The sequence below is a fragment of the Cryptomeria japonica genome, chromosome 5, assembly GCF_030272615.1.
Source record: "Cryptomeria japonica chromosome 5, Sugi_1.0, whole genome shotgun sequence".
Classification (NCBI taxonomy): domain Eukaryota; kingdom Viridiplantae; phylum Streptophyta; class Pinopsida; order Cupressales; family Cupressaceae; genus Cryptomeria; species Cryptomeria japonica.
This window is the reverse complement of record NC_081409.1, coordinates 186,041,582-186,063,348: the sequence shown is the minus strand read 5'-3', so window position 1 is coordinate 186,063,348 and position 21,767 is coordinate 186,041,582. Positions and strand designations below refer to the sequence as shown.

The window sequence follows — 21,767 nt, the reverse complement described above, 5'->3', positions numbered from 1 at the left end:
TGGTAAGCCTCTTCAACTGTGGAAATCTTCAGCATACTCATCTCATCTTGAGTGTTAAATGCAAGTCCATTTATGTACCTAGCCACCTTCTCTCTATCCATCTCTCTATGTCCAGATCTAATCATCAACTTGTAGAATTCCTCGCTATAATCCTTCACACTCAGGTCTTTCTACTTCAAGTTCTACAACCTTTTGAACAGCTCCAACTCATAGTCTCCAGAAATAAATTTAGCCTTCAATCTTGCGACCATCTACCTCCATCGGGTGATTTTTGTCTCACTGTTCTCCACTCTATCTCTCTGCAACTCTTTCCACCATAAAGCAGCATGCCCTTTCAACTTAGTTTGTGCTAACCAGACTCGTTGCGGGTCCTTAACATCCTCAAACTTGAAGTAGTCCTCCAACTCTCCAATCCAGTCTATCAAGTCTTCTGGATTCAACGAACCCGAAAAGTTCGATACCTCAACTTTATGAACTTTACTCACTTGCGCTACTACTCTAAGAAATCTCTCTTCACCCTCATTTTCTAGTCCTTCAGCTTCTTCGACCTCAAGCTCTTCTCCTGCCTCTTCATATTCATCCTCTGATTCCGGATTCCTCTGCAAACTAGCCAATGCATTGCGGATCTCATTCCTCATCTCATTCTTGAAATCCTCCATCATCTACTCTACCCTCCTAGGATTCATCCTTCTTGGCGACATCTCCTCCTTTGCTTTGGTGCAACTACCTCAACTCAGCGATCCAACTACAAGGTTCCAATTGCCTCTCTGTCAACGATCTATTGAACACACAAGCAGTCTGCCTCAAATCGGTGATTTGTTCATCCAAAGGAATGCCTCAAGGTTCGCAACCAGCTCTGATACCACTTGGTGCAGCCATGGTCTAGTGGGTCCTCAAAGAGAAGAGACCAGATCATGCAGCAAGAGTAACACAACGGAAGCAACAACACATAGAGAAAATGCAAAATCAGATATCCACATCATCATATATTCATTGTAGATCATCTGGTAATCATCCAGTTACATACAGGCTAACATGCCCAGTTACAGACTACATGCCAGATTACAATCCATCCAGACCTTTAAGAGGCATCCGAATTACAATTCTAGAATTTAGATCATCCTCTTCTTCGAACTGCCTTCAAAGGGTTACATACAACAATATAAATACCATCCGGAACATATCTAGGTCAGCCACAAAAGATTACATTTACCAAGAAAGGAAAATGAAACGTGTAAAATAGGTCGGCCCCAAAATGCAAAGATCTCATCCGCCAAGAACAAACATTAAGTGCAGACCACAAAGGAAGGTCGGCCAAGGGTTGAAGAACATTGAGCAAGGCGTCAAATAGATCCGCAAGCCAAGAAATAGTTCTGCACCAGAAGAAATCACCAACTAGCCATTAAGCTCACATACTGCTCTGGAAACCAAGAACAGCCAAACCAGAAGCAATAACTCACCGGAAAAGAATCCAAATGAACTGGAAATTCAGAATGATGATCAGGAAAAAGCTTGGAAACTCAAAATCCGATCCACACGAAAAAGAAATAGCTACCAGAACATACTGACAGGAACACAGAAACTGCAACACAACTAAACAAGAGCAAAAACTAAAAACAAATATTTTTTGGTCGATGCAAGATTGCTCATAGACCGGGGATGCTCCTGCATCAGAGATATATCTAGCATTAATAATATATTGTCAATATCAACAATTATATCAAGAATAAATCAAGCTCACAACCAAATGTTCCAAGCAATCAAGGTAGATCATCCATCCAACCAATCCAAATCCAAATGCTTAGACTCAAAATGTCCAAGTTTGATGGCAAGGATCCACTAACTTAGATAAATCAAATGGAGAATTTTTTACATACATCAAATCCCAAATGGGAAAAACGTGATAGTGGCTTCCTTATATCTAGAACCAAAGCATTTCATTTCATACAATTGGCTTTCCCTCAAAAGAAATTTCCAATGTCAATTAGTCAAATTTTACTAATGAATTACAATCACACTATTGTGATAGCGTGGCAAAGAATTACATTAGCCAATTAGCAAAATTGTGCAAAATAGGATCTATCAAGGATTACATTCTGCCATGTCGTAAATTGTATCCTCATACAATTTCATACTCACTTGGGCCTCACTTCAGCGTTTCTACCTTCTATGCTTTAGGTAGATTCCTTAGTCTCTTAGTCGCTTCTGCTTTTTTTAGTAGTCAATCTTATCCTTATCAGATAAATCTTTTGTAATCTCTTATTTAAGGAGTATTTCGCTCCTTTGTTAATAATGAATATTGAATATCGAACATCTTGATAATCATTCTCCGACATTACTTTTCATAATAGTTAAGGGGTATTTCTATTATTTCTTTTGTGGACCTCCTCAATTTCAACTTCTTGCGATTTATGGGGTATTTCTATTATTTCTTTTGTGGACCTCCTCAATTTCAACTTCTTGCGATTTATGTCCATTCTTCTTTTATGGGCAGTCCCTCTGAAGATGTCCATGCTCTTGGTAAAGACTGCACTTGAAGAAGATTTGTTCAAATTCTAACTTTTGAATAAAGACTACATAATTTAGCCTCAGATTTGCTGCTTCCAGCAAGCCTTTCATGACTAATTCCTCTCTTTTAGTTCTGCCCATATTTTATAGGTTACTATGGTGTTGCCCATTGCCTTGAACACTGCTCCATGCCACAGACGCAAAGGAAGGAGTGTAATCTAGTCTCACCCATGCCTGGAGTTATTGAAGGTGCTTCTTCCAAGGGATCAATATTTGGATTCTACTTATTTAGGTAAATACCACAAGGCCCCAAAACCAGAGTCCAAATCTGAATATCAGATTTTTTATCTTCTTTGTCAGAAATGGTGTCTACAAAGAAACCCCTTCTGCAAAATGCACTTCTGTGTGTTAACCATAATTTTAGATCTCCCTTCCTTGTCCACTCCAACATTATATATAGAAACCAAAACTATTTGCTTCAACAAGGAGTTCAATCCCTTTTCTATACAGTTACAGGAAACAATCCCAGAAAACACAAGACACTATCACAGAAAGAAATAGAGCGGAAGTGGCAAAGAGTTCACAGATAGAAAACCTTAGCCAAGCTCAATGAAATGAAGCATAAATTATGGAAAGGTAGAAGAAAGTACTCATAATCGATTAAAAACATTAAACTTTGTATTGAAACCTTAAATTAAGCAAGTCTTCTAAATTCTGATACATGATTTTTAAAGATTTTCCAAGTCTAATATGTCACATGCAAATAAAATTTCACTTTCCTAATGTTTGGACAAGATAAATTGCACAAACATTTCTTTCAAACAGTTAGCAATTGATCTATTTCAGTATTTCTTTGCACACTAATCTAATTTAGCATTTATTAGCAACCAAAGCATCGATAAATGCATTGATATTGAATAGACTAAACTCTAACATAATACAATGAAAGGACCTCAAATGACCTTAAAATGTTGCCAAATAAGTTTAATACTATAACAATGCAAAGCTGCAATGATGTTAACCTGGTAAATGGAATAGAATGAAACACAATGCAATTTGAAGAGAAAGAGCAGCCAACCCAAATACGTGACCAGACGGCTGGAGTTGCAAGAAAAAAATAACCAGAAACAACATGACATTTTTCTCTCCATTATTTACAATGCAAAATCAATAACTAGCAAATTCAATGTAAAAACTCACACAAACTTGTATTATGCAAGTGGTTTCCCATCAGCAACCATTATCAAGGGAATACTCAGATTTTAAAAGTATTTTTATGATCAAGGATTATAAAACCAATTCTAGGAGAACAAAACAAAATTGAATGGGAATGCAGCCTGAAACAATCAATCATAAAATAGAACATGATATAATCTGTACTTCAAATTCCAATTAAATAGGACAACTGCATCAATATGAAAGAGTTGTTACCTCATTTTGAAAAAGATTTTCCTTTTGTAACCTAATGGTACATCGAGAAGATCTCTTGTCATTCTTTAGCTTCTTGCGTTCACCATGGACTCCAAATTTTGAATCATGCACAGTAGATTTTGAAGAGTGTGCATTATGATTGTAATCTTCTTCATCGGAGTCAGAAATTACAACCAGCTGACGGGGCCTCTTCCCCATCATTCAAGTCCATAGGATTTGAAATGCTTTTATGTAATGATTTCCCACCAGCAATACATCGGAAGACAACAAATGTACCAAAAAGCAAATTAAACAACTGAAAAACTTAGCGTTCATTCACCTCATATCAGGTGTTATTTCTATGGTCCAAAGAAAGGACTATTCTGTAGTTCACAATCTGTCACTGTCTGAACCTAGGCCTGTATGTCACAATAGTAAATTGTTGAGAATTTTCCATCATGTCACTTTATATCATACAGGCAATCTTAAAAATGCATACCAACACCCAATATCCAATAAACTAACAGCATTTTTATTTGAATGATTAAATATTAAATAATGAGCTTTAGCCTCCTTACATGGTTGCAATAGATTTAAAAAGTCAGAAAATCAAACAAGCATATTTATTTGCATACGTTGGCAAAAATATCATTTAAAAACATAAAAATCTTATGCATATTTCAAGCTATCATTAGTGTCGTGGATTATCACACACCTATAGATATGTACATCAAGAAAACACAACCAAGTAAAGAACAGAATTCAGACCATGGACCTGCAATAATACAATATTCAACAGTTACAGTCATGGTATGCAATTTCTAGTACACAGATAGATTACTCTAACATTCCATATAATTTATTACTTGTATTATTTTTCTTTATAAATACTCATCCAGCAATTTTGAATGTCCAAAACCCAAAATTCAGATGTACTTGATCTTTCAGTTCCATTCAGTAACACCATTTCAGACTGTATGTGGGCTTCCATGCATTTTGTTAAAAGTTAATTTTAATAGACAGTTCAAGCTTAAACACGATTTTTTGGCTAAGGCTAAGAATTGTTTCTTCATCTGTGGAACTAACCATCATTTTCTTGATCACCCAGTTCTTTTTTGTATGTTATCAGATTTTCTACTATGTCTGGTTTCAAGGCTTCAAGCAGACCTCAGTACTTTGCTTGTTCACATTATATTTTCGATGAAATTAGGGCCATCATCATGTATCACATGAATCATCCAAAAGTTCCAGTTATTAAAACAATTTCTCATGCAAAGTGTCGCATTCACTGCATGATTGAATATACATACAAGATTGCTTCTCCAAAGGCAGACAAAATTTAGAGTATAAAAAGAACAAAACTAAATGCAACAAATTTTAGGAAAACAACATGATTCATTAATTCAAAATATTTCTATACAGTTTTTTACCAAAAGTTTGGCATTATTTTATGAACCGTGAAAGCATTGATTAAATTTTCATCAGAAAAAGTAGAGGTAGTTTATAGTTTATACCACTATTTGATCGTAATGTCCATCAATACATCTTTCCTTGCTGCAATGACAACTGTAATTACTAACGTGCATTTAGATTTTACAAATAATCCAAACACCAAAAACTTGCAAACTTGTTCCAAATAAGGGGAACGTGTAGTTTATAAAGCTGTCTCCAAAAGAAAAGTTTAATTGTGTCAGGGATTTCCACTGGTCTATTTATATAAATCATATAATTCAAGATCCTAACAAGTTCCCACCATGCCCATAGACTTGGGGATTCCAAAAGTGCAAACAATGAATACCTAAAGACTAAAAAAGAGATTCAATTCTCTTTTTTCATCATCATTAAAGAAACTCACTTCAATGTTTTCCAAAAGAATCACTTGCGCACACTATGAAATAATGAATGGAAGACCTGTATTATCAATGATAGGACTGAGCTTTTTCGCTCTGCTCAGTTTTTGGTTACTCCATTTTCAATCCTTTGTACTTCAAAAGATAGCATCTAAACTTTAGTCAAAGAAATATCAGTCTATTTGTAATGTCCCTTTTTGGGATATTCCTGAATTTTTCCCTAAAACAATAATTCCAACTCAAGATGAGAACTGCATTATATTTATCGAAAATGATGAAATTTTATTATGATATTCAATTTATAATTCTACAAAAAATTCTTTAAACATAACTTATCTTGATTTTCTGCAATAATTCACCTTCAAACTGTCTTGCCAAAGATCAACAATACGCAGATCAATAAATCATAGCACAATACTCAATCGATCAAATTGCGAATTCCCCGTCCCTAGTTTGTCAAAGGTAGAAAAGACCCCATCCCTCCAAATCCTAGCTCACCCTAGGAACCCAAACCCTGTCTGGTGACAATACCAAGGACCCTATCTCTAGCTTGCCAAAGGATAAAAAACGACCTTGTCCTTCCAAACCTTAGCCCACCCCATGTGCCTAGATCCTGTCCAGTTTGCAAGTACTAAATAGTATTCAAAATTCATATCTCTAGATTACTGTTGATTGCTTGATCTCTCTTTATTGGCATTTCTCGAAGGATGAGTGGATGCTTAAATGTTGCTTGAACAAATTGAAGCATGTATGTCTGATGTTTGAATGATTGATATGTGAAAAATTGATGTTTGTATAATTGTTTGATTGGTTGATTATTGTTGAATAATTGATATTTGAATGATTGAGGTTTGTATAACTGTCTGATTGATTGATTGTTGTGGAATGATTGATATTTGAATGATCGATGTTAGCATGATTAATTGAGTGATTGACTTGATGATTGATGAGATGATTTTATGAATTGATTCTTGAATATTTCTGATTTTATATATAGCTGAAGGAATTGATATTTGATGATAAATTCCTAAATTGGTGATTCTTCCTTCAATCATCCTTCTTTGCTTGGAGAATTTATTTGCCCTTTATACACATTTCTTTAAGTAGTCACCACCCTTCATGGCTGCCTTTGAGAATGATAATTCATTTCCAAATTGATTACCTTCATTCCACATTGCTGATTTATAGATGTCCTTCTCAAATCATCTCCCTTTTATATCTCATGTTTGAGAGAGTCACAACTCTTCATTTTATGACTTTTGAGCATTCATTAAAATTAATTAAATTTTAATTATATTATTTTTTTGATTTTAATTTATTATTATATCTCATTTCAAAAAGGAGCGTTAGACTATTCAATAACTGTGCTCAAATAAAAGCTATTGCACCCTAACAGAAATTCATGGATATACTTGCTCAAGTTGGTTTTTACCATGACTGAACACTACATTACTGCCTTCGTCATTTTCCTTCTCAACAGGTCATTGAATTTCACAAGAACCTGTTATAACTTGTGGCTAAAGAAACTTACAAATGCTACAATTTGTCATCGAAGCCACTGTATCCTAGAATTGACATATATAGCTTATGAATGAAGATGACACTAGCAATAAGCATGACTAAAGCTGCCATAATCATTAATCAACTAAATTCTGGGGAACACTATTTGAAACATGAATATTTATTCTTGTGTGGAACATGAACCTCCTATTAAAGAGGGATTGGCAAGCAAAAATTTATAAAGAGCTGGTGGAATCATAAATAAGGTCATTACTTATGTGACTATGTCTAGAGAACTGGTGGAACACTTTGCAAATTACATCTGCTTAAGTTTATTCAAATGCCCAACGGCCAAAACACTCTTATCACTTTCAAATTTCCAACTCTTACACCTTTCAGACATAATATCTGGTACTCGCCATAATTGTGAAGACTGATTCAAGTCAGTTAAGATGAAAAGACTGGCAATGGAGAATGTTATGTTCATGCTAGTGAGATGTTATTACTCGAGAAATGAGAAACAATTCTGGTGTTCATACATATATATCATAACGCCTCATAGCTGTACGAATTTGAAAAGCAGTGAGAATAAGGTGAAGGATAAATTACAGAAGAATGTAAATATATATGCTAACAAGGCAAAATACAAGTTCCTCACAAGTTAACTAGCCTTCATTCAACATACAAAAAAGACCATATCCTCATGGATGTATTACACAGGCAATTTGTAAAAATAATGAATGAATTAAATGAATGATCAAACGATCATTTATAGATTACAAGATCAATGTTTCCATTATGAAACAATTGATAACTGAAGCAAAATTAGAAACACCTAATATTTACAATAAGATACAATATTGACCATTAAATAAATAACTAAAGATATTATTCTAATAGGATGCAGCCTATGAAAGAACTTGTAAGAAGTTGTAGCATAAATAAATCATTGTGATAATGTTTGCTTGGCTTGAATACATTAAAAATAAAGAGTATAATAGTAACCGTATGTATTACAGGAGTTTCAGAAGTATATCAACTCGAAACCAAGAATCTGATAATTGTATTGATGCCAACAAACTTGATTCTATTAAGTATTGAAAGAGAAAGGGCTCACAGGAGGCCCAAATCATCAGTCTAGCAATTTTGAAGAAAAGAAGTTGAATTTCCTATAAACTCACAACTTTTAATTTGGGAATTGTGTTGATAAGATTAATTCTCCCACTACATTAAATGGCTCAATTTTATTTTATTTTTTAAAAGTAGGAGGGTAAATAAAATATTTTCACTACATTAAGTGCCTCACATGATTTTCAAAAGTATGAGTGTAATTTGTATTGAAGCTGTGAAGGGTTTAAAATAACAGGGGGCTAAGCTGGTTTCAAAGGGTCTAAGATTCTAAAAATATATCGAAAGGCTATCGAAAAATTTGAAGGTTTTTATTTCACGTCCATAGGGGGCCAGACCATTTTAAGGCCTTGCGCACATTTCAGAATTCTTAACTATTTTTCCCCAAGTTTTCAATAGTTTACAGGTTGTCAAAATATGGGATGGACAGAGATCATAGGGGTTGTTTATAAAATACTTTTAGGCACGAAAAGTTTGTTATTTACCCTGTGAAATCTGAATGGCAATCCATGTCAGATAATTCTCTCCAAATAGAATTTATAACTGGACTTGAACAAATAGGAGGGCCATTGAATGCTAGATGTTCCCTAAGAAAATAGTCAGGACTTAAACACTGCGTTGCAGACTCATACAACCAAAATGGCAAGACATGCAACCAGCAAAGCTGACATATGAAAACAATCCTTGCATATCGGAAGTTACAGAGTCTCCATGTAGCTGATAGGATATAACTTAGAACAAAAGCCACCAAATGTACTGCTAAAAGAGCCTTCTAATAATAAGAATCACAAAACCCTATGATAATTAGACTGACAGTTGTAGAATATATAATGTGCAGTGTGCACCATACAAGATGCAAACACCTGGAAAACTTTTGAACTCATGTACTAGACCTCCAATGGATCCAAGGTCTTACATCACAGAAAAATGAGATATTTTAAGATTGGTGAGAGTGGATTTGTGTTAAAACACCAAAAAATACTGAAGGAGGTCAGAGACGAAATTTGCAATCAGGTGAAAAAGTAGACTATAAAGAGCTAGTCTTAATCACATTGAACAAGTTAACCAAATAATTGAATACGAAATATAAAACAAAGACTATTTTCTTTGAAGAATTGAATGATTTTATGTTGTGAAAGCAACAGAATTAAAAAACACGTGGATGTAGGGACATTGCGTAATGCTTTCTTGCATGGATTCAGATGATATAATGGACCAAGGCTAACTCAAATTTGGAATTAAGAAGATAAAATGACAAAACATCAACTAGAAATTAAATTTAGGGCTTATGTATCTCATCTGAGGCAAGGAAAATTATTGCAAAATTATTGCCCCAGCAGTGAAAGAAAGTGACACATATAAATTCAATGCATCTGGAGAAATGGTCATGAAAGAAAAATTACAAAACTATTTGTGGCATCAAAGATTGGATGGCATAATCATCAATAATGATCCATATATTAGAATATTTAATTATATTTTAGTCATCTATATTTAGTTCCTTGTTTAATTTTCATTTAGCTTTTTAGTTAATTAGCTTTTAAGCTTTATTTAGCATTTAGCTTTTTCTTTTTAGTTAATTAGCTTTTAAGCTTAATTTAGCTTTTAGCTCTTTAATCTTTTACTTTAACGTTGTGTTCTAATTATAGAACATCGTCTTGTAACCTCTATATATACGCGTGTATATTGTTCAATGTAATCATCCGATTATTGAATCATTCATTCAATTTATTTTTCATGGTATCAGAGCATGGAAATTAAAATTTTCAAAAAATTTTGTTATTAAAATTTTTCAAAGTTTTTATTGAAGAGATTTTTTTTTTAAACTGTTTTTTTTTTAAAAAGCAGATTTTTTTCTCTTCTTGGGCAGTTTCTTTTTTGCAGGTTGAAAATTTTCCTAGTGTTTCTGCAATTTTCGACTAGGGTTTTGACCCTTCAATTCAAGTCGAAATTTTATTTTGGTTGCAGATTCTTGGTGGGTTTTTAGAGACCTCAATTGGGTCGTCGTCAAATTTTTCTGGGTGCATCATTTTCTGTGCCTCGATTTTTGAGCCATCGGATCTACATTCTGTTTTCAAATTCTTGGTGGGTTTTTCGAGAGCTTTTCTGGGTTGGTCTCAGATTTTTTTGGGTGCCTCATTTTCCGTACCAATACTGATCACAAATGATCATGCTGAGGTAGGAGATATGATCACTCACATGGAACCATCTGCAATATTTGGTACTCGAATGGAACGTCATATTGGTAAACATCTTGATATTCCTTGTGGAGTTATTTCTGCACCAGTTCATATACAAAACTTTCCCTTGGGATACTGACCCTTTCTAGGTTACGAAGGTACTAATCAAATAGTTGATCTAGTTTATAACTCATTTGCTCTGGGTATGGAGGACCATCTTCTAGATATTTTTGGTGGTCATGATACTAAAGAAATAATATCCAAATCATTGTCTACGGATATAGGCCTAATTTGGAATCCTGAAAGTTGACTAGAATTAAGTAAAATTCCTCGTTTTGCCAGAGAAAAGGTAGAAAGAAATACTGAGAAATTTGCACAACAAAAGGGGATTGAAACCATTACTGTCGAAGTAATGTACGCAGCTAAAGAAGCGTTGAATACCTAGCTCACTAGAGCAATGAATATATACATATATAAATTCAAAATGTATTATAGAAATTGAGTTAATGACTATTCATAATTACATATCCATTTTGTATCAGAACAGAGATCTATCTTATCATAAAAATTAGTCTAAAAGCATGTGGTAGAAAGCAACGTGAAACTTGAACAACATGATTAGTTATGTCGATTATGGCATCCAATTGGGTTATTGGTCATAACCTCAAGGATATTTTGGAAGCTCATAAAGGTCCATTTATAGGGGAAGGACATAAAGGTCTATACGAGATCTTAACTACTTCATGGCATGCTCAATTAGCTCTTAACCTAGCCATGTTAGGGTCTTTAAGTATTGTCGTAGCTCACCATATGTATTCTATGCCTCCCTATCCATATCTAGCTACTGACTATGGTACCCAACTGTCTCTGTTCACGCACCATATGTGGATTGGTGGATTTCTCATAGTTGGCGCTGCTGCACATGCAGCTATTTTTATGGTAAGAGACTATGATCCGACTACTCAATACAACAATCTTTTAGACCGTGTTCTGAGACATCGTGATGCAATCATATCACACCTCAACTAGGCATGTATTTTCTTAGGTTTCCATATTTTTGGTCTATATATTCATAATGATACTATGAGTGCTTTAGGACGTCCTAAAGATATGTTTTCAGATACTACTATACAATTACAACCTATCTTTGCTCAATGGGTACAAAACACTCATGCTTTAGCACCCAGTTTGACAGCTCCTGATGCAATAGCAAGCACCAGCTTAACCTGGGGAGGCGGCGATTTGGTAGCAGTAGGTGCCAAAGTGACTTTGTTACCTATTCCATTAGGAATTGCGGATTTTGCAAATTCACCTTGGAATTTAAAAACAGTTCACAATTTCTGCTATTTCTGTGGACGTTGGGATTTTTGCTGTTTTTTTGGCACCATTTATGCTGTTTTAAGTGCAGAAAATTTTAATTTTGGGTTTCTTCCAAACCTCGAAATTCATGCCTTGGAATTCGTGCCAGAATTCTCCTATAGGGTTTCAGTTTTTTCAGCAGCTATTTCTATTCTGATTTTTTTTTAAATCAGATTCTTCTGTCTCTTGCTTTCACTTAGTTGACCTCGATCAACCTCGATTTCCATGATGGCATCATTAACTAACATCATGTTGGAACACAGTCAGAAGTTCAACGGCCGCAACTACAACACCTGGAAATAGCGTATGCTTACCATCTTTGAGTATAATTGCCTTGATCAGCTTGTTTTGGGCAAGGAATCTCGTCCTACAGCAGGTGATGATCAAGACAAACATGATGTGAAGAATCGAGAGGTTGTCATGCTTATCAAACTCTCCGTCATAGATGATCAACTCCCACAGGTGCCTTCAAGTAAAACAGCAAAAGAGATCTGGGATCTTTTGAAGGATCTTCATGAAATGTCCGACAAGAGCCGAGCTTTCTTTCTGAAGAAAATGTTGTTTTCTATCATGATGGATGAGAAGTCATCTATCCAGGCACATCTTACGAAGATCAAGGACATCCGTGATCAGTTAGAAGCTATAGGCCAAACCATGGTGGAAGAGGATATGATAGTGATCACGCTGAAAAGCCTTCCCAGATCCTATGAGCATTTCATTGATACGCTGAATATCTCCTCTACTAGTGTTGATTTGAAGTTTCCTGATCTTTGCAACAAGCTGCTCCAACAGGATCGATGGAAGCAGCAGTTTGGAAGCAACGCTAGTTCATCCACTGTACAGGCTTTCACAACCTCAGCTTTGCATAAGTACAAGGGTAAAGCTTTGTCCTTCCAGCAGAAAGGACAAGGTCAAGGTCAACCTCAGCAGTCTTCCAAAAAGAAGAGCTTACAGTATTCCTACTGTCATATATATGGCCATTTGGTGAAAGATTGTCGGAAATTGATAGCATCCCAGCAATCCAAACAGGGAGGGTCCAAGCAGAAAGCCAATTCTGCCACGCATCCTGATCAGAAGGAATCTGCCTTCTATGCGTTCATGGCCCAAACCTCCTCTGATGATGTTCAATCATCAGCTTGGTACATTGACTCTGTAGCCTCTCGACATTTCACACATCGTCGGGATTGGTTTACAAAGTACATGCCTTTCACTGATTCAGTGATCTTTGGTGGAGGTGAAGAGTATACTGTTGTCGGCAAGGGCAACGTTCAGATTTCATCTGGTGGGAGGGATTTAATATTCCTCAATGTATACTTTGTACCTAGTATGAAGCTCAATCTACTGTCAGTCAATCAAATTATGCAACATTCACCACAACTGGATGTCGTCTTCAGGTTGCACAAGTGCAACATTGTTGATAGGGAGACTCACACAACAATTGCAGTTGGTATTGAGGATCATGCACCCCACAGCAGAACGGTGTTGTTGAGCGCAGGAACCGTACAGTCACTGAGATGGCTCGGTCTATGTTGGAGCATAGAAATGTTCCAAAACACTTTTGGGCGGAAGCGATCTTCACTGCAATCTACCTTCGAACCGGTCTCCCACAAAGGCCATTAAGAAGATGACTCCAGACGAAGCTTGGTCTGGCAGGAAGCCCAAAATCAGTCATTTGAAAGTTTTTGGCTCTACAGCTTATGTTTGGATTCCAAATGCCACGCGCACCAAACTGGATCCAAAGAGTCAGAAATTGATGTTCATCGGCTACAGTGACAACCACAAGGCATATCGGCCGATTGATATAGACACTAATCACCTCATATTCAGTCGAGATGTAGTATTTGATGAAGAAGGAGGGCCTTTTCAGCCTTCCTCTCCTGATTTGAGCACTGAGGATCACCCTCCAAAGGCTGTAAGTATGGGTGTTCATTGTCCCTTAGCTCCACTTGATGGGAGGGATTTAGTTGACTCTGAAGTTGTGGGGTCTCCCAAGCATGACATTGCACCCCCTGACTTTCCTCAAGATCTTCTCGATCCACATCTAGAGGAGCTTGCTCCAACTATTCCAAGCACTCTTCATCTTGCAGCAGATGTTGGTACTTCTACTCTCCGGCCTAAGTGGTGGGCCAAGACCATTGGTGATCTTCATGATGATGAGCTCATTGAGGGTAGATCCGTTAGAGGTAAGAGCCAACAACACACAGTTAATTTTGCTCTTATGGCCAACATTCACAGTATTTATGAGCCTCAAACATATACAGAGGCTAAAGGTGTACCTGAATGGGAAAAGGCTATGGCAGTGGAGCAACATAGTCTTCTGAAAAACAACACTTGGGTATTGTTTGATCTTCCTCCAGGAAAGAAGCCCATTGGCTGCAAATGGCTATTTAAAGTCAAGTATAAAGCTGATGGAAGTCTTGATAAGTACAAGGCTCGGTTGGTGGCAAAAGGGTTTTCACAGAAGGAGGGCATCGACTATGAAGAGACATTTGCTCCCACAGCCAAGATGAGTACCATTAGGCTTGTCCTCACTCTCTCAACTCAATTTGGATGGAAAGTCCATCAAATGGACATCAAGAGTGCCTTTCTCAATGGTGATTTGCAGGAAGAAGTCTACATGACGCAGCCTCCAGGTTTCAAGGTTGCCGGTAAGGAACACCAGGTATGTAGACTAGTCAAAGCACTCTATGGCCTCAAACAGGCTCCTCGTGCACGGTACATCAAAATTGATAAGTACTTGATTGATCAAGGCTTTCAGAGGAGTCCTTCAGATCCCAATTTGTATGTCAAACATACTAGTGATGATATTCTATTTCTAGTAGTCTATGTTGATGATCTCATCATTACTGGCAATGCAGCACATCTGATCATGCAGGTCAAACAGAATTTGTGTCAACATTTTGATATGACAGATTTGGGACTTCTCCATTATTGTCTCGGTGTAGAGGTTTGGCAGACTGATAACCACATATTCATTTCTCAGTCAAAGTATGCCAAGAGCCTACTAGATAAGTTTCGAATGCAAGATTGTAAACTTGCATCTACACCTATGGAGATAGGGCTCAAATTATCAACCAAATCAGATTCACCTGTAGTGGATGAGTCTTCATTCAAGCAACTAGTGGGCAGGCTCATCTATCTCACTGCCACTAGACCTGACATCAGTTATGCTGTGGGCTATATTTCTTGCTTCATGTCAGCCCCAAAAGTTGAACATTGGGTTGCAGCGAAGCGTGTGCTTAAATATGTGAAGGGCACTCTTGATTTTGGCATTCTTTACAGCAAAAGCAAAGATCCTAGGCTGGTTGGTTTTATAGACTCAGATTGGGCAGTTTGTGTTGATGACAGAAAGTCAACTTCTGGGTATGTTTTCAGCTTGGGTACAGGTGCAGTCACATGGACCAGCAAGAAGCAACAGGCAATAGCTCTTTCCTCGACCGAAGCAGAGTATCGGGGAACTGTTAAGGCAGCATGTGAGGCAATTTGGCTACGTAGGATGCTTGCAGACATGCAAATGTCTCAACCAAGACCTACTCCCTTGTTTTGTGATAATCAAGGGGTTCTAAAATTAGCCAAAAATCCAGTCTTCCATGAGCGGACAAAGCATGTGGAGCTTCATTGTCATTTCATCCGCCAGCATGTTGAAGATGGATTAGAGATACTGCAGTACATTCCTACAGAAGATCAGACTGCAAATATCCTCACCAAGTCCTTGAGCCCGGCAAAGTTTCTCAAATTTAGAGGGCAGCTTGGTGTGATAGATAGCATGACCATTAAAGGAGGGTATTAGAATATTTAATTATATTTTAGTCACCTATATTTAGTTCCTTGTTTAATGGTCATTTAGCTTTTTAGTTAATTAGCTTTTAAGCTTTATTTAGCATTTAGCTTTTTCTTTTTAATTAATTAGCTTTTAAGCTTTATTTAGCATTTAGCTTTTTCTTTTTAGTTAATTAGCTTTTAAGCTTAATTTAGCTTTTAGCTCTTTAATCTTTTACTTTAACGTTAGGTTCTAATTATAGAACATCGTCTTGTAACCTCTATATATATGGGTGTATATCGTTCAATGTAATCATCCGATTATTGAATCATTCATTCAATTTATTTTTCACCATACCAGTCTAGATATTCCAATGCACAATTCGCCTATTTGGAAATATTTTTGCTTATGTGTTGCTCACAAGTTCCATGATATCGGAACAACAATCTGAGGCTGCAAAAAAAATGTTTTCTGCAGCTATATGGCCTCCATCTACATCATATATCCGTCATGCAACTGTGCACAAGCTCATATGCATGCCTACATTTATTAAGTATTTCTTACTTCTTCTAAGCTGCTGCCAACATGTGACAATCATCTAGTCCACAGGAACAACAATACAACAAAGAGTGATTCTAGAACTTATGAGAGATTAAAAGCCACTTCTATTTTCTGTTATGAACAAGATGCTTTCAATCAGTTAAACATATCATTGTTATATTTACTTCAGTAGAAGATAATGAAGTGTGCATATGGAACAGGAATAAGCAAGAAAATGAATCAATATACACAAGAAAGTGAGATGGACATAAAGACTTACCATGAGGAAAACCAATTTAAAAAAAAAATCCAGAAGAGTAAGGTCTTGCCTACTCTTGTCAATAGTTTCTTTGCATATCGCAGTATCCCAGCAATTGTAATGCTATGCAACTTGCTTCCATGCACTTTGTATGACACTAGCATGCTATCTCCTTTGAATACTCAAGAAAGGAGTTGAACTCGTGAAAGGATGACAATGTATATCATGAATTGAGTTATAATGGCCTCTAACTGGTGTATATATAAAAAACTCTCACGAAAGACTCAAACAAAGAGTACTGGCAAAGGACATGAAAAGACACCATTTGCAACTATCACACTTCTTGCCTATCTAACAAGGGTAAAATCAACACATATATCAGGGGGACACCATCATGACACATTTGAAACCAGCATGAGATTCGAAAGTGAAACCCCCACAACAGATGCATACTTGCCACTGGCACCCTGCTGCTTCTAGCAGTTTTGTCCCTAACAAAACTGATCTCTAATTTAAGCTCTATTTCATAGGAATCTACTTCAACTGTGTTTGAATTTGAGTTGTTCAAATTATAGTTACCAAGTTCAAATTTTCGATTCTGCTTGGGAGGCCAAAAAAATTGGAAATTCAGAATATTCAAAAATATGCCTCTAATTCCTATGGGAATTGAAAAATCCAGACCAAGCCAGACAAATGCAGCCAGTCAAAAAATTCATATTGGGCCGATCTGGTAACATAGATTTAAAACACCTTGGAACCATTTGCAACCTCTGTAGACCAATGTACATAATTTATATACTTTGTTCTTGTTGATAATCATCATATTGGGAGCATTTGAAATAATTTCAAGTTGCATAGTCATTTTGACTAACAAATGAGACTAGCAACTTAGTAAGCTGAACTTAACTTCTCTAGATCCAATTCAAATCACACTTCTCCAATCCAAAGATTTTGGTCTGAAAAAAGCTCTAGAATGAAAAGATACAGATCTACCTTATATCTTCGCCAATGGGATAAATTTTCTTCATTCAATTCTCATGGAATGAAAAATGTTTAGTCTCTTGGAGTCTGCTAATCCAAGCTATAACTTTGCAAAATTAGAATGAATTTGGAATCCCGTGGCTCCTTATGTTGGCCAAATAACTCTTTTGGTGTCTTGGTCTTCCTCTTGCACTCATCAACGCCATGGATTTTGCTTGAGGTCTTATCTTGTACACTGTGTGCCCTTTCCTTCACCTTAGATAATCATCTTAGACTCATCCGCTGCAACATACTTACTACTTATATTCTAGAGTTATAGTCTCCCTTAGAAGATGAAGACCCTTTCTCTAGCATCTTGTTACTCACATGACCATACACTAGCCTGATGCTCTCCCATAGGAGATGCTTTCTTTAGCATCTTTCTTGTTACTCATATGCTTACAAAAAGTGAAGAAACACTCGAAAATGTGAAGGTGATTCCTATCTTGGGTTTCAAATTTTGTATCAACAACAAATGTAATTTTGCATATTGAAATCCTTCCAATTAAGGTCACGAGTGTGCCAACTTTGCACCCATCAGATCAACAGTTTTCTTGTGGAGTGCTATGCATCATGACTGCTCTCTCATCTTTCTATTAATAATCAAATATCATATCACTTTTCTCTCACCATCAAACAAACTCTAAGCTCGTGAATGTACTTGTAGATGCACCTTGATGTGCTTAATACAGAGTTTATGATGAAAAATTATTCTGAAAAACATGTTGCAACCATGGCATATGTGTATACAACTCAAAATGCTACACACTAACTAAAATTGACCCATTATATCCCTATGATGCCCAAAATGGACACTATTACAACTTTGATATTGAGATCAAACCTGTACTTTCGTGTCATGATCATTGTGATGCCCATAGGCATGCTATAACAATGATTTCATTTCAATTCTAATTGAACTTGCATAGAGGAATTAAAAAAAATGAAAAACACCTTTGTGATGTTAACTCAAACCATTGCACAGTGTTTTAGGCTGAAATCTTGTGATGACTTGGGCTTTCCACACTTATTCTTTCCAAAAGAACTTGATTCCTATTCCATATTCACCCTTGAATAGTGAAATACTTCCTATGTGCTCATATAAATGGAGTTGGTTCCCTCTGGGTTTCAATCACCAAATGATATCATAAAACAATTTTGAAGGTTCTTCTAAAGTGCTACTCAATGTGAGCATTGCACTCATATGAATGCATATCAATTGCTCTACATATACCATAATACAAGAATCTAAGAATGACTTCTAAGAATCACCCACTTGTAAATAATCTATCCAAGAATCTTAAAAAGACTTCTTATCATTACCCATTTGCAAGAGTGACAAGGACTGCTCCCTTTTGACGAGCTTGGGACACTGGATACTCATTCCACAAGATGAGCATGGATCAGGATAGGTATACTATCATGTTTCTTTCTAAAATAACTTCTTGGTCTGCCCTCATGCTTGCGTACAGAAGTTTGAATAATGGCCTTGCTATGCCTTCTCTCTCGGGCTATTTTCTTCTTTTAGGTGATGCTTTTACCATGATTGTAAGGGTAAGCTCTCTTTGAAGTTACTTCACATTTACTCTTGTAGTTATGGAGTAGTTATGTTGCTTTTTACTCCTTCATGGAGCTGATGTACTCCTTTTGGGAACTTAATTTGACCCTTTGACATGTCGCAATGCTACCTTCCTCTTCATTAGAAACCTGTTTATTACTTGGAAACTTCAATTCTTCATTATCTTATATGAGGGAAGAAAGTTCGGGCACCTTGTTTTTTGCAAGATTGCCTTTCTTCGGCTGTTTCGAACTTCCTTGCTTGAGTCTTTACCACCTAAGTATCCTAATCCTGTATATTGAGTCATTTTCTCAACCTCTATGGAATTTCTCATTCCTTGGCTATTAGCATTGAGTTCAAGTGCCATAATCCAATAGAGATTTATAGAACGTCTCCGCGTCATCAGAACTTGTATCATTTGACTCGTAAAGAGACTCAAAATTCATGAATTCCAAAAATTCCCCAAAATTAATGTTGTTTATCCAAAACCGTGATTTGGTGTATTGGTGTGGAATAGCATCTTCAATAGAATTGCTGCAAGATCAAATCCCATAGTGATACATTCTATGTCAAGCAAGCTTAAATCATTATAATATAACAAAAAAAAATGCAAGTGCCTCATCTTAGCATTTTGCTGGGAATTTATAATTACAAGAGAATCGCCCATTGCCCTCACAGAAAACTACCGGACAGAAAATGCAAATAAAGTGCACGTGGATTTTCCCAACATAGGCAGAATGCATGTCAGATAATGCAAATTGAAGTTATGATACTTCTTTGAATTAATAAAATCAAGCAAAAAGCAAAAACTGAGTTGTAGAATCATTATCAGCAAATTAAAAGGGCGTTTAAAAGATGTACAAAGCCACATTACAGCATCTAAACTGAATTGCAAGCTTGCATTGCAGAGAAAAGCAAGTATTCTGGACACCAGTATATGCGAAAACAAATAAACATAGAATTCAGCAATACAAAATGAATGTAGACATTTTTATCTTTTAAATAACCTAATGATTCTTACAGTGCAGAATTCTTTGAGGAAAATATGAAAAGAATGAAAACCTGGGCGAAAATCACATCATGTTAGACTGCAGCAGCTACGCTGTTCTACCCGTTTTTGACGTTTAACTTGGAAAAAGCGAAGTTGAAGGGTTTGGTGTTCATATTATACCGCCCATTTGTTCAATAAAATTCTCCGTTTTAAGCTGTTAATCGTTTCTTACAGAATAGTCGACCGTTGTGGGTAAAGTTTTTACGCACGGTACATGGTGGGCATAAAATGAAAGCATTTTAATAGCATCCATGAAACGAAATAGTTTAGTGGACCAAGTTAATTTTATAAAATTTCTGTTTTTATGGATTTTTAATTGTGGATTAATAAATAGTTAGGTTGATTTTTTTTTTTTATTGTCTTTGTATTTGATACAAATATTATTATAAATTATATATCTAATGATGCATGTTATTTTATTTTTACAATTTCTTTATTCCAAAATATACATTCTAATTATATATAGTGTTACATCTAAAATAATGGGAGAGACTTTAATTGAGTCATCGATGTTTTTTCTTCCATTTCATTTATGTTCTTGTGTAGGTTCCTTGTCATGGTCTTGGATGGGATTAAACTCTTTGATATAGTATGCTTCTTTTGTCTAATTAATTTTTTTCTTTTTTCTTTTTTTTCTTTTTTTAGGCAAATTGTGGACTTGGAGTCCACTCCCATCTATATAATTCAAAATCAAAACAATAAAAAAAATTGCATCAATCTAAAGTTAGGTGTGCACAAGAATCAAATTCTACTCTTTCTTTCTTGATCTTAAAATCATGTGGTGCTTGGAATTCAAAATGGGGGCCTTTGTCCTTTTTATTTTTGTCCATCCGCATATTGTTTCCTTGTAATAAACTTCATTGCCTTCAAGAGCTTTTATTATTGTCTCAATTGAGCCTAAAACAACCTCAAGACTGAGTGACAAATAATTTTGATTTGGATGGAGTGGGGCAACTATGTTAACGTCAACAAGAGAAGCCTTCATAAAAAATCAAAGGTCATGAGAAGAAGAGTTAAGTGACTTTTTTTTTTTATCAATAAAAGGTCGAGGCCAAAGAATTTTATTAATTTTTAAAAAATAGATAGAATTACATTTACACCTCCATTCGGTGTGGGCACTGGTAGGAAAGAATGGAGGGAAGAAAACCTCCGGTCTAGCCCAGATCCCTCAAGGATCAGAAAAAATTAAGAATGGGATACAAAATGGAGATACAAGATCACAAAGGGAACTTGTCCAAAATAATGAAGATTGTTTGTAGAAATCCTCTGTGTAAAGTTGAGCAGCAGATTGCTTATTTCTTGGGGTGATGCTGCCATTTGTGGGCGACAGTTCTTGCTATTCCTGAAACATAGGGTTACGCATGCTCTGCTCCCTATGTTGCACAAAATCTTGAGAAAATCTCTCACCAGAATGTTAGGAAAAGGAAAACCGGACAAGTCAACTTATACAATATATCATACCTGCCTAGATGGTCACCCTGTTAGGATACACAACTCAAAATATTAGTCTCAAAAAATCTCCAGAAACATAATGTAAGAGTGATTACCCATCGGAGAGCATAAACTCAATAAATATTAACAAGGCAAATTCCATAAGTATTTCTGCAAAGAGATCGCGGGGAGCTACCATCTTAAAGAATATAC

At 36.0% G+C, this 21,767-nt stretch overlaps 1 protein-coding gene across 6 annotated transcripts in view; it reads right to left on the bottom strand.

Annotated features, from left to right (window-relative positions):
- The window catches only part of LOC131060891 (cell cycle checkpoint protein RAD17), a 206,462-nt gene extending 186,119 nt beyond the window's left edge, over positions 1-20,343 (bottom strand). For 2 of the 6 annotated variants that reach the window (XM_059221314.1, XM_059221315.1), the window contains exon 1: positions 20,135-20,341. Coding sequence is in view for 4 of the 6 variants with exons in the window: in XM_059221311.1 (XP_059077294.1) it covers positions 3,940-4,140 (201 nt within the window). In the remaining 2 variants the exon portion in view is untranslated. Of the gene's footprint in view, positions 1-3,939; positions 4,338-4,633; positions 4,694-20,093; positions 20,115-20,134 lie in introns of those variants that run through there. The other 4 variants (XM_059221311.1, XM_059221313.1, XM_057994325.2 and 1 more) reach the window with 4 other exon arrangements.
- Between the last annotated feature and the right edge of the window lie 1,424 nt (positions 20,344-21,767).